The sequence below is a fragment of the Prionailurus viverrinus genome, unplaced genomic scaffold (genome assembly GCF_022837055.1).
Source record: "Prionailurus viverrinus isolate Anna unplaced genomic scaffold, UM_Priviv_1.0 scaffold_55, whole genome shotgun sequence".
Lineage (NCBI taxonomy): Eukaryota > Metazoa > Chordata > Mammalia > Carnivora > Felidae > Prionailurus > Prionailurus viverrinus.
Window position 1 is genome coordinate 1729050 of NW_025927617.1, and position 14227 is coordinate 1743276.

At 38.0% G+C, this 14227-nt stretch overlaps 1 protein-coding gene across 5 annotated transcripts in view; it reads right to left on the minus strand.

The window, feature by feature from the left end:
- The window catches only part of ZDHHC15 (zinc finger DHHC-type palmitoyltransferase 15), a 357936-nt gene that overhangs the window by 181554 nt on the left and 162155 nt on the right, over positions 1 to 14227 (minus strand). For all 5 annotated transcript variants that reach the window (XR_007149886.1, XM_047848206.1, XM_047848204.1 and 2 more), the window contains exons 8-10: positions 10540 to 10672; positions 8602 to 8728; positions 6419 to 6522 (exon numbers count right to left, since the gene is read on the minus strand). Coding sequence is in view for 4 of the 5 variants with exons in the window: in XM_047848206.1 (XP_047704162.1) it covers positions 6419 to 6522; positions 8602 to 8728; positions 10540 to 10672 (364 nt within the window). In the remaining variant the exon portion in view is untranslated. The remainder of the gene's footprint in view (positions 1 to 6418; positions 6523 to 8601; positions 8729 to 10539; positions 10673 to 14227) is intronic.

Here is a 14227-nt window from a genome sequence, read left to right on the forward strand (position 1 = left end):
GCAAAAGTGGAGGCCAGACGGAGTGTGTTCCGACAGTAAGAGGGACTTGACATCTGGAAGGTTATAAGCTAACAGCTCTGCTGGGAGAATGGGAGGGCTGGAGGACAACGGGAGGGAGAGTTGTTGAGCCCTGGATGACAGAGCTCAGCTTGGTGGGGAACAAAGGCACTCGCCAGCGCCATCTCCCTCTCCCATTCCCCAGCAAAAATCCCAAAGGGAACCAGTTCCTGCCGGGGAACTTGCTTGCAGCGTGCAAACACCCAACACTGTGTTTCTCCAGATCCATCTCTCCAGTGGGTCTGACTCCGTCCTGCTGCCGGAGGGCCCCTCCGGAAGCAGATCTCTGAAGGAAAAGCGAGCTGAGCCTGACCCTCCTGCCCCTGTGCACCTTGCCGATCCACCCCAGCTAATACACCAGATCCCTAGCACCAGCCTAGCAGTGTGCAAGTAGCCCAGACAGGCCACGCCACCCCACAGTGAATCCCACCCAGAGGAGAGGGGAAGAGAAGGCACACACCAGTCTGACTATGGCCCCAGCGGTGGGCTGGGGGCAGACATCAGGTCTGACTGCGGCCCCACCCACCAATGCAAGTTATTCAAGACAGCACAGGGGAAGTGCCGCCCAGTCCCACACCACTCCAGGGACTATCCAAAATGACGAAACAGAAGAATTCCCCTCAGAAAAACGTCCAGGAAATAACAACAGCTAACGAACTGACCAAAAATGATTTAAACAGTATAACAGAAAGTGAATTTAGAATAATAGTCATAAAATTAATCGCTGGGCTTGAAAATAGTATAAAGGACAGCATAGAATCTCTTGCTACAGAGATCAAGGGACTAAGGAACAGTCAGGAGGAGCTAAAAAATGCTATCAATGAACTGCAAAATAAAATGGAGACAACTAGGGCTCGGATGAAGAGGTAGAGGAGGGAATAGGTGAACTAGAAGATAAAATTATGGAAAAAGAGGACGCTGAGAAAAAGAGAGACAAAAAAATACAGGAGTATGAGGGGAAAAATAGAGAACTAAGTGATGCACTAAAGAGAAATAACCTATGCATAATTGATATGGCAGAGGAAGAAGAGAGAGGGAAAGGTGCTGAAGGTGTACTTGAAGAAATCATAGCTGAGAACTTTCCTGATCTGGGTAAGGAAAAAGGCATTGAAATCCAAGAGGCATAGAGAACTCCCTTCAGACGTAACTTGAATCAATCTTCTGCACGACATATCATAGTGGAACTGGCAAAATACAAGGATGAAGAGAAAATTCTGAAAGCAACTAGAGATAAACGTGCTCTAACATATAAAGGGAGACCTATAGGCCTCATGACTGATCTCTCTACTGACACTTGGCAAGCCAGAAAGGAATGGCAGGAGATCTTCAATGTGATGAACAGGAAAAATATGCAGCCGAGAATCCTTTATCCAGCAAGTCTGTCATTTAGAATGGAAGGAGAGATAAAGGTCTTCCCAAACAAACAAAAACTGAAGGAATTCATCACCACTAAACCAGCCCTACAAGAGATCCTAAGGGGGACCCTGTGAGACAAAGTCCCAGGGACATCGCTACAAGCATGAAACCTACGGACATCAAAATGACTCAACCCATATCTTTCTATAATAACACTGAATGTAAATGGATTAAATGCACCAACCAAAAGACATAGGGTATCAGAATGGATAAAAAAACAAGACCCATCTATTTGCTGTCTACAAGAGACTCATTTTAGACCTGAGGACACCTTCAGATTTAGAGTGAGGGGATGGGGAACTATTTATCATGCCACTGGAAATCAGAAGAAAGCTGGAGTAGCCATACTTATATCAGACAGACTTATATATACTTTAATACTCCACTTAAAACAAGGGATAGATCATCTAGACACATGGTCAATAAAGAAACAAGGGCCCTGAATGACACATTGGATCACATGGACTTGACACATATATTTAGAACTCTGCATCCCAAAGCAACAGAATATACTTTTTTCTCGAGTGCACATGGAACATTCTCCAAGATAGATCACATACTGGGTAACAAAACAGCCCTTCATAAGTATACAAGAATTGAAATCATACCATGCATACTTTCAGACCACAATGCCATGAAGCTTGAAATCAACCACAGGAAAAAGTCTGGAAAACCTCCAAAAGCATGGAGGTTAAAGAACACCCTACTAAAGAATGAATGGGTCAACCAGGCAATTAGAGAAGAAATTAAAAAATATATGGAAACAAATGAAAATGAAAATACAGCAATGCAAATGCTTTGGGAGGCAGCGAAGGCAGTCCTGAGAGGAAAATACATTGCAATCCAGGCCAATCACAAGAAACAAGAAAAGTCCCAAATACAAAATCTAACAGCACACCTAAATGAAATGGAAGCAGAACAGCAAAGACAGCCTAAATCCAGCAGAAGAAGAGAAATAATAAAGATCAGAGCAGAAATAAACAATATAGAATCTAAAAAAAAACGGTAGAGCAGATCAAGGAAACCAAGAGTTGGTTTTTTGAAAAAATAAACAAAATTGATAAACCTCTAGCCAGGCTTCTCAAAAAGAAGAAGGAGAGGACCCAAATAGATAAAATCATGAAGGAAAATGGAATTATTACAACTAATCCCTGAGAGATACAAACAATTATCAGGGAATACTATGAAAAATTATATGCCAACAAACTGGACAACCTGGAAGACATGGACAAATTCCTAAACACCCAAACCCTTCCAAAACTCAATCAGGAAGAAATAGAAAGCTTGAACAGACCCATAACCAGTGAAGAAATTGAATCAGTCATCAAAAATCTCCCAACAAACAAGAGTCCAGGACCAGATGGCTTCCCAGGGGAGTTCTACCAGACGTTTAAAGCAGAGATAATACCTATCCTTCTCAAGCTATTCCAAGAAATAGAAAGGGAAGGAAAACTTCCAGACTCATTCTATGTAGCCAGTATTACTTTGATTCCTAAACCAGACAGAGACCCAGTAAAAAAAAGAGAACTACAGGCCAATATCCCTGATGAATATGGATGCAAAAATTCTCAATAAGATACTAGCAAATCGAATTCAACAGCATATAAAAAGAATTATTCACCATGGTCAAGTGGGATTCATTCCTGGGATGCAGGGCTGGTTCAACATTCACAAATGAATCAATGTGATACATCACATTAATAAAAGAAAAGATAAGAACCATATGATCCTGTCAATCGATGCAGAAAAGGCCTTTGACAAAATCCAGCACCCTTTCTTAATAAAAACCCTTGAGAAAGTCGGGATAGAAGGAACATACTTAAACAGCATCCAGCCATTTATGAAAAGTCCACAGCTAACATCATCCTCAATGGGGAAAAACTGAGAGCTTTTTCCCTGAGATCAGGAACACGACAGGGATGCCCACTCTCACCGCTGTTGTTGAACATAGTGTTGGAAGTGCTAGCATCAGCAATCAGACAACAAAAGGAAATCAAAGGAATCCAAATTGGCAAAGATGAAGTCAAGCTTTCACTTTTTGCAGATGACATGATATTTTACATGGAAAATCCGATAGACTCCACCAAAAGTCTGCTAGAACTGATACATGAATTCAGCAAAGTTGCAGGATACAAAATCAATGTACAGACATCAGTTGCATTCTTATACACTAACAATGAAGCAACAGAAAGACAAAGAAACTGGTCCCATTCACAGTTGCACCAAGAAGCATAAAATACTTAGGAATAAATCTAACCAAAGATGTAAAACATCTGTGTGCAGAAAACTAGACAAAGCTTATGAAGGAAATGGAAGAAGATATAAAGAAATGGAAAAACATTCCTTGCTCATGGATTGGAAGAGCAAATATTGTCAAAATGTCAATAGTACCCAAAGCTATCTACACATTCAATGCAATCCCAATCAAAATTGCACCAGCATTCTTCTCGAAACTAGAACAAGCAATCCTAAAATTCATATGGAACCACAAAAGGCCCCAAATAGCCAAAGGAATTTTGAAGAAGAAGACCAAAGCACGAGGCATCACAATCCCAGACTTTAGCCTCTACTACAAAGCTGTCATCATCAAGACAGCATGGTATTGGCATTAAAACAGACACATAAACCAATGGAATAGAATAGAAACCCCAGAACTAGACCCACAAACGTATGGCCAACTAATCTTTGACAAAGAAGCAAAGAACATCCAATGGAAAAAAGAGAGTCTCTTTAACAAATGGTGTTGGGAGAACTGGACAGCAACATGCAGAAGATTGAAACTAGACCACTTTCTCACACCATTCACAAATATGAACTCTAAATGGATAAAGGACCTGAAGGTGAGACAGAAAACCATCAAAACCCTAGAGGAGAAAGCAGGAAAAGACCTCTCTGACCTCAGCCGTAGCAATCTCTTACTCGACACATCCCCAAAGGCAAGGGAATTAAAAGCAAAAATGTACTACTGGGACCTTATGAAGATAAAAAGCTTCTGCACAGCAAAGGACACAACCAACATAACTAAAAGGCAACCAACGGAATGGGAAAAGATATTTGCAAATGACATATCAGACAAAGGGCTAGTATCCAAAATCTATAAAGAGCTCACCAAACTCCACACCCGAAAAACAAATAACCCAGTGAAGAATTGGGCAGAAAACATGAATCGACACTTTTCTAAAGAAGACATCCGGATGGCCAACAGGCACATGAGAAGATGCTCAACGTCTCTCCTCATCAGAGAAATACAAATCAAAACCACACTCAGATATCACCTCACTCCAATCAGAGTGGCGAAAATGAACAAATCAGGAGACTATAGATGCTGGAGAGGATGTGGAGAAACGGGAACCCTCTTGCACTGTTGGTGGGAATGCAAATTGGTGCAGCCACTCTGGAAAACGGTGTGGACGTTCCCCCCAAATTAAAAATAGACCTACCCTATGGCCCAGCAATAGCACTGCTAGGAATTTACCCAAGGGATACAGGAGTACTGATGCATAGGGGCAATTGTACCCCAATGTTTATAGCAGCACTCTCAACAATAGCCAAATTGTGGAAAGAACCTAAATGTCCATCAACCGATGAATGGATAAAGAAATTGTGGTTTATACACACAATGCAGTACTACGTGGCAATGAGAAAGAATGAAATATGGCCCTTTGTAGCAACATGGATGGAACTGGAGAGTGTTATGCTAAGTGAAATAAGCCATACAGAGAAAGACAGATACCATATGTTTTCACTCTTATGTGGATCCTGAGAAACTTAACAGAAACCCATGGGGGAGGGAAAGGAAAAAAAAAGAGTTTAGAGTGGAAGAGAGCAAAAACATAAGAGACTCTTAAAATTGAGAACTGAAGGTTGATGGGGGGTGGGAGGGAGGGGCGGGTGGGTGATGGGTATTGAGGAGGGCACCTTTTGGGATGAGCACTGGGTGGTGTATGGAAACCAATTTGACAATAAACTTCATATATTGAACAAATAAATAAATAAAACCAGACTTCCAGGTAGAGACCCTGGGACTAGATATTCTAACTATAAACTTTTAGAAAGGCATGTTTCCCATCTCTGCTCCTCATCTCATTGCCTTTCCATGTCCTCATCAGCATCATTCACCCCAATTTCTGACAAGTATTATAATTTTAACTCAAAATTTTTCTCAGCTATTGAATTATTGGGACTAGCCGGTAAATATTACTCTCTGATGCCTGGTATTGGCAACATAAACAGATACTGCAGGCACAGTAGTAAGCATAACATCACGAGGAGACAAAGAACAGGTGATGGTAGGGGTATGTGACATGAGAATTTAACTATCAGCTTTTCACACACACACAAATCTCATTATGACCCAAAAAATATGGTGGGAGAAAGGTGGAAGGACAAAGTTCTACTTCCTCATTTTTCCTTTGCTGCTCTGCCTTTTATAAAAGTACACTACATGCATGTGTAGGCTTGCCCACGTATACACCTTTTTTTCTTTGTGTATGTAAACCAGTCTAAAGGAGAATGGGAATGAGATTTTAAAGAAAATTTAACCAGTATGAACAAATTATGTTAGAGAAAGGTGAGCTGACGCCCACTGGTTAAATTAACTCAAGCAAATCACCATGAGTGGCCAACTGGCAGGATTGCTTACAAATATACACAGCGCTGTTTATTATGTTTCTTGACTTATCTCATTGGTTATAAATCATGGTATCACAAACCTGGTAAGAAAGCTTCCAGGCTTGCATCTAATCCAACCTAAGCCATCTACATGTGCTAAAGAAATCTGGCCATACTTTTCCTTCTCTATCCAAAGGTCACTTGTGCGGTTGACATGCTTATATAATCTTTTTGGACACTATTTTCTGACTACACTACATTGGTTGCGTTAACATGGTTTTATTGGTGTTTGGTCTGCTAGGTGGAGAAAAGACTTCCTTCTGAGCCTACTTACCTCGGTTTTCATCCTCATTTTCTTCCCAGGGCTCTTCATTTGCTAGCAGTGGGTTCTGTGACTCATTCATAGATCTCATAGGGAAGGAGTGTCCATCACCAGGGCTAATGGGGAAAGGAAGAGTGAGCTCTTGCAGCTGACATAGACTTTTCATGAATGTTATAGCCCTTCTAGAAATAGGAGGGTGTTCTTGGAAAGATTTAAACCATTTATCTTATTGGCTAAAGCCATGGTGGCATAGGTTTTTACAATAGCATCATTTAGTTGCTGTATTGCTCTCAATTTCTATATCTTGTTTGTCTGCATCAGTGTCAACTATTTTGGTTAGTAAGTAGCTGTTTAACTTGTTTCCCACAATGCCCAGTTATGGCAAAATGAACATATAGCAAGCTTCATATGATTATCCCAATTTATATCTCATTATCTTATTGCTTGGGTTCTAAATTTTCAACAAAAATTAGCAGATTCAGAACCACTGATATAGTGGAGATCAGCTGCTGTGAACTGCTGATAAATAGTAATGTCTGAATGCCCTGTTATTTGTCTTGTATGGTAGAAAGGTTATTATGAACTGTGGGAAACAGCCAGAGTGTGGCATCTCTAAGAGTGCAGATTCTGGGGGCAATTACCTGCATGTGGGATCCACTTGTAGATATCTATGGCAACCTAGGGCCATCTCCTTGGTTAATCTCTGGCCACTAACAGTTGGGATGCATTGGAAGGAACTAAGTTGGTCCTGAATATAGTGGGCTACAGTTTGAACATTTGATTATATATATATCTCAATGTGTTGCAAATTTATATCTGAGTGACTCTTGGATTACTCATTTTATATTACTTATGCCTTTTCTCCTGTTCTTAATTGTGGTTAACTGAAAGTTGATAGATTCTATTGATAGCTCTCTGCAGAGGATGTAAGTATACTGATTATAAGTGAATTGGCTTTGATTTTGGCTTTTGATTTTTTATTCCAGGAAAGACTCATTTTAGACCTCCCTTTGATGTAGTGATAGGGTGTGTGTATTTGTGTGGGTATGTGTGTTAGTGGAGTGAAAATAATCGCTGGTGACAATTATTAATCAACTTTACCCACCAACATAGTTTTGTCTTGTGCTTTATAGCCAGTATAGTAGGATATACCACAGATCTTAAATAAATGAGCCTGTAAAACAATGACTAGTACAGAGGAAGTATCAGAGCAATGAGTAAAGGGAAAAAGAAAATTTTCCTTAATTATCACCCTGTTCCAACAAAGTTTCCTCAAATAAGTGAACAGACAGATGTATCCCTCTCTGAGGAATGGATCTAAAGTGAGCTTCAAGACAGTATAAATAAGCTTTGCTACAGAGACAGTTCACTTGGTGTTAGTTCAATGTGGTTCACAAAGTCACTCAGGGGACACAAGCTTGTCTTCCATTCACTGCTTTCCTTTCATTCCTGCTTCAGTTCTAAGAATTACCTACAATTTCTATATCAATCTTTGTTCCTGCTTTTCATTTTAATTACCTTCATAAAAGTAATACAGACATTTCACCCCAAAATATGAAAATGGAGACAAGAAAAATATTAGATTACTGCCCTTTCCATTTATCCACTTATAGTATTTTTAGGTTATAGGTCCCCTATGTTTTTCTTATGTGTATATCTGTACATATTTTTATTCAGAATAAAAATCAGTTGTATTCTACATTTTTCACTTAAAACATAGTGAGCATTTCTCTTAATTGTGTCATAGTCTTAACATAGTCGTACTTTTGACTACATAAAATTCCAGTCACTGGGGATATATACAGCATATTGTTGCATTTTTAGTTTAGATGTTTACTAATTATTGGCTGGAAATAATGCTGTGATGAACATTTTTGGGCCTAGTTTGTTTTTAGGATAGATTTTTAGAAGTGGAATTACTTGACAATGGACATGGGGATTCTTGTGATTTTTGATATATATCACCAAATTCATTTATAAAGGAGTGGTATCAGTTTACACTACTTCAAAACATGAGAATGTCTATTTATCATACCCTCACTTCCTAATTTCTCTTTACTAATCTAGGAATAAAAAACTTGGGGAATAGATTTTTCATTGGACTTATGACTGATTGCATACCACAATTAAAATTGAATTTGTTACTTCAAGGCATGGTTCAGCCTCAGCTTCTTTTAGTGGTAATAATTACTTACCTGGACCCAATAGGTATTAACCAGAACTTCTTGTTATCTCCAAACACCTGCTGGATATTTTTGATGAAGCCAAGGTTGAACCCATTTTTCTCTGGGCCACTTGTAAACACTGGAGTACAGAAGGCCTCTAGGGCAAGATAGGAAGTTGAAGAGGAAGAAAGCAATAAAGGAACAAATGTCAGGACGAACATGATTTTATAGTACACCATGAATGTTACTTGATTCTACACTATCTTTTTGTTGTGGTAATATAGGCCTCTCATGCTTAGTTATTGCTAAATTACTTAGTAAAAACCACTTTAATCATGTAATAAAAGTAATTTTGTTATTAAATACAAATAATTGGTACTCTTTGAAAAAAAGGCAGAAGAAACACATAATGGTAGAAATAATTAATCAGCGATGGCAGTACTACATATTTTGTGATGCTGGATGTAAGGAGTGAAAGGACAAATTTAACAGTACTTTATTTGAATCTAAATGGCAACATCAGCCAAATGGTCTCCCTCTTTAGAACTGGGACTAAAGTAATGATGCATGAAGAGATGGTAATGACATTGATTTGATTTGGAAACATTTCAGAAATGATGTTTACACTGAAACCTGCAATGTAAGAAACTGAGTTTTACTCAAGAAAAAATGTCAGTGGGTGAACTATAATCACCTCAAAGACTGAGGAATTGGACCATGTTAGTACACATTAGTTTTAGACACACATTTATTCCATTAAGCAAACACTTTCACTGTTGGACTGGCTGCATCTAGCCATTTCCCATTTGTTCTTTTGTTATCCTGAAGCTTTTAGTACTTTCCTACTTTGCAGTTATGTCTAAGCCAAATGAACTGACATACCACCCTAGCAAGTAAGTGCTAGATATTTGGTTTAGAAAAGGAGTGTAAATACTTTCTTAGCTGTTAGCATTATTGGTAAATGGGTTCCAAATGTAAAATGGCTTTTGTACTAAACTTTCCTCAAATATATCTTAGCTAAACATTCAACATTTGGATACTTTCTCCTTATTCCTCATGCATTAATTTGTATACAATGTAAATATTTGTTTCACTATAGATGAAACAAAATTGTTGCACTGGAATCCATCAGAAACACAATTCTCCAAATAACAGATGAAAGAATAGAGTAACAGAAAAAATGTTCATTTCTTGCACTAATTTTCTAGAAACTCACTTGTTCAGTGTATTTATCTCATTCCCAGTCCTCCACAGCTCCTTGATGATTGTAGATATCTAATGATTTGTTGGTTTGAATTCTTTCTCAAGACTCTTTTTTTAAATTTTTAAAAATGTTTATTTATTTTTGACAGCGATAGAGAGACAGGGCATGAGCGGGGGAGGGGTAGAGGGAGAGGGAGACACAGAACTGGAAGCAGACTCCAGGTGCCGAGCTGGCAGCACAGAGCCAGATGCGGGGCTTGAACTCACAGACAGCGAGATCATGACCTGAGCCAAAGTCGGACTTTCAACCGACTGAGCCACCCAGGTGAGTCTCAAGACTCTGTCTTTGGATGCACTCAATAATTTAGATTCTTCTATCTTTATTAACCTTCACCTCCCCCTTCTGGTGTTCCTTTCTGTACTGTTTTTTTTTTTTCTTCACTTCCTCAGGTGAACACCTTTTAGAAATTTTGCAAGTCATAAATTTGGGGAGCTATAACCCAGTATCAATTATAAAGAGCAATGGTCAATTTTGTTTTTCTGTGAGGTTTCATTTAATAATGCTTTCTTTAGTTTGCAAGCTTCATTCACTATGGCTCTCCAGTTTGGTAAAACATGTTTACGTCTGTCTCAGTTTAGAGGCAAAGGAACGTCACTAAAACTAAAATGCCTCACTGGAACTTTTTCTTTTCCTTGCAAATAATCTACAGGCTACTATGATATACATTAATGTGTTTTTTCCCTAGTCTTAATATCCAGTCTTACCTAAGGTGGTTTTGTTTCTGCTGACAAGCCAACAATGGTAACCAAAGAGAATCACAAGGCTGACAAAAAACATGCAGGCCACAAAGAGGAGAAAAAGAACATGGAACTTTGAGCGAACACTGGGCAATTCCCCCTAGAAAAGAAATAATAAGGAAATAGAAACAAAGGATTAAACTTTTCAGGTTTAACTAGTTTTTATATATGTTAGCACTTTTATCATATGTATAAAGTGTTTAGCTGCAATTAAAAAATAGATTTTATAAAATTTTTATGAGTTCTTTCTGTTGATGACCATACCACATTATAGATATGCTTCCAGCCTATAAATTATAGCCTAAAATGGATCCTTGATTAAGTTCAGTGTAAAATAGAGTATATAATGCAGCAATTAGAGCAGTGTAAAAAAAGGATATACTCAGGTCATAATTGGCATGCAATCTTAAAGTTTGTACTACATTTAGTTTGCAAATTATGAATCATTTGGTCAGAGATGATCTTGAGGTAATCCTCTTGTCTCAAGATGGGTTATTTTGAAATACTTTATATGTTATGTTTCCTTGAATATATGTGTGTTGAAAATGTCACAACATATGTATGTTGAAAACAAGTTAAGACATATAGGTAGAATTTTAAAATATTCTACTTATAAGTTATAACCTGATTTAAAACTACTGTAAATTTTGTGTTCTTTTTTATAGCTGAAATAGAATATGCTGGTATATCACATCCTGTGAAATAGCTCTTTAGACATTAAAATCAAAGAGGATTTGACAGGCAATTGTAAAAGTAGGTAGCTAATGACTTTTATAGTTTATCTGTGACATCTTATTTTCTTTTTTTACATGCAGTCCTAGACCAGAATAAATTTTCTAAAGTTTTATAGCATGCACGGTGTATAAATTTTGTCTTTTGAAGAGAACCTTAGAAAACATTTTCAATTTTGGAGTGAGCAGTTGAGAGAACTTGTGATCATTGTTTTGGCATGATGAATTGCAATAAAGTATTTCCCAAATGCTCTTGAGTAATAAAGTTAAAGGTGATACTTGATTGAAGTGGACTGTAACATTAGGATCTGGTTCTACTTCAGTTTGGAAGGAAAAATTAAGACTTGAAAACACTTGGCAAATTGACATAGCATAGATTTTTTTTCTTCTCATAAAGAAGATTTTTATTCATTTTGATGTAAGGAAATGTTAAGGATCTTTCAGAGTGCATATATGTGAAGGATGAAGATAAGGGGAAGTCAGTCAGTCAGGTTTTTTAAGCTGAGCAGTGGTCTGAGTGAAATTTGCATGTGGGCAGAGCACCCCAGGAAATGGATACCTCAAGGACTTAAACCTTCAGGCAATTTTATCTGAAGCTCCTTTCTGAAATGTTCTTCCACAAAATCTTGACCCAAGCATGCAAACTGAATTTGATTGGTTTGTGTTTGTTTTTTGTTTTTAAGTTTTTTCTTTCTTTCTTTCTTTCTTTCTTTCTTTCTTTCTTTCTTTCCTTCTTTCTTTCTTTTGAAAGACAGAGAGAGAGACAGAGAGGGAGAGAGAGGGATGGAGAGAGAATCCAAAGCAGGCTCTGCACTATCAGCGTGAAGCCAGAAGTGGGGCTCAAACCCACAAAACATGAGATCATGACCTGATCTGAAACCAAGATACAGATGTTTAACAGACTGAACTACCCAGGTACCCCTGTGTTTGTTTTGTTTTAAATTTATGGAAAAGATTTTATATGTTGTTTTGTAGTGGTTTTGGCCTAGCTGGGTTTTTGCTTTCATAATCTCTGCTTTTTGAGTATATTTGTTAAAGTTTTTAAATCTTACATTTATTTTACTTCTCATCTTTCATGTTTAAATGGGCAATAGGAAATGTCTATGCAAGAGGGATTGATAGAGTCAGTTCACACCCTGGTTGGCTGAGCTGGAGGTATTTTCCTCTCCTAATTACTTTTGCAGAATTGTCTTTTTTCTGCCAAAGGATATTCCTTGATAAAGTCCTTTTTGTTGTTGTTGTTGTTGTCGTTAGAAGAGGCTGATGGTCCTATGTTCAAAATTACCTTCTCAGGAGATAACCAAGCTAAATTACTCAAAGCAGTAACCATCAGAACAGTTCAGGGGAATATTGGTAGAATAATACTACTATCTTGGTTCTAAAATAATTCATAGTCTCTGTGAGGAGATTCATGGCCCACTGTGGAAAGTGTATATTACTACTTTTTTCATAAGGCAAATATCAATTTCATATAAAGTAGCTACACTTTAAGTTAATATATATAGGAAAAATATGCTCTGATGGTCTTCTGAATTCTTTATTTCAAAGGAGCTATAGCTTTTCCATAGCAGGACCATAATGGGCAATAGTATATGGTACAGTGTTTATTTTTTTTTTAATTTTTTTTCAACGTTTTTAATTTTTATTTTTGGGACAGAGAGAGACAGAGCATGAACGGGGGAGGGGCAGAGAGAGAGGGAGACACAGAATGGGAAACAGGCTCCAGGCTCCGAGCCATCAGCCCACAGCCTGACGCGGGGCTCGAACTCACGGACCGCGAGATCGTGACCTGGCTGAAGTCGGACGCTCAACCGACTGCGCCACCCAGGTGCCCCTTTATGGTACAGTGTTTAAAATCATTGGGCTTAGCGTGAGACAGCTTCTAGTCCTGACTTTGAAACTTACAAGCTGGGTGATCCTGAGCAAGTCACTTAAGAACAATAAGCTTCAGTTTTATCATTTTTAAATGAGACTAACAATTCTTGTTTGGTGTACTTTACAAGGTTGTGGTGAGGATAAGATGAGATAATAGATATTAAAGTGTTTTGAAAATGGCAAAGTATACAAATGGGGGTTGCTGTTCTTAGAACTGCTAGTCTCCTTGATACATGGTTTTTAAAATATATGGCAGTGTTTACTTTTCATTTTAAGGTAAGACTCAATTTAAACTGAGAAAGCCATCTCTAAACCACACCAAAGTGCTTTATGGCTGGAGAGACTGCAAAGAAGCGTTTCTCTCTATTGTCAATTCACTTCTCATTATTAGGAGAAGCCAAGACAAGTTTTCTTACATCCCATCTGTCAGGCATGAGCTAGTCTACTATAGAGAAAAAAATGAGGGACTAGGAGAAGGACAAGGCTATGTTCATCTTATGATTGTGAATACTGACATACTTCTGGTAATTCATATCCAAATATTATCTTTCAAGAGTAAAAAAACCACACAGCACCTGGAGAGCATTGTGGTATTTGATTATTGATTGACTTGGAGGGTTAAGGCAAAATATATAAAATGCAACATTGTTTACTTTGTTATGAATTCTTAAATAGTAGCCTATTGTGTTAAGGACCAAGTAAGGTCTGTAGTGAAGACCAAGGCTGACACTTTCCCTGCTGAATTGGATACAGATTTTCTTTACATTCAGAGTAGCAGCTCAGTGTGTAAATGGGATGCCAAACAGGTCATGAAAACCTGAGCAATAGAGAAGAGATCCTGTGCTGTGGAAAGGAGCCAGAACCGCCAAGATAGTGAAATATTTTGTATTTGGGGAAAATTTATGAGAAAATTTCATTTTTGCTTATACTTTTGTATCTCTGAGTTGAAGATTTTGATATCCATTATATAATTCCTGGTTCTTATAGTTATTAAATATCTGTATTGACTAAGCAAGTTGAAGGGAGAATGGAAAGCACATATCACTATA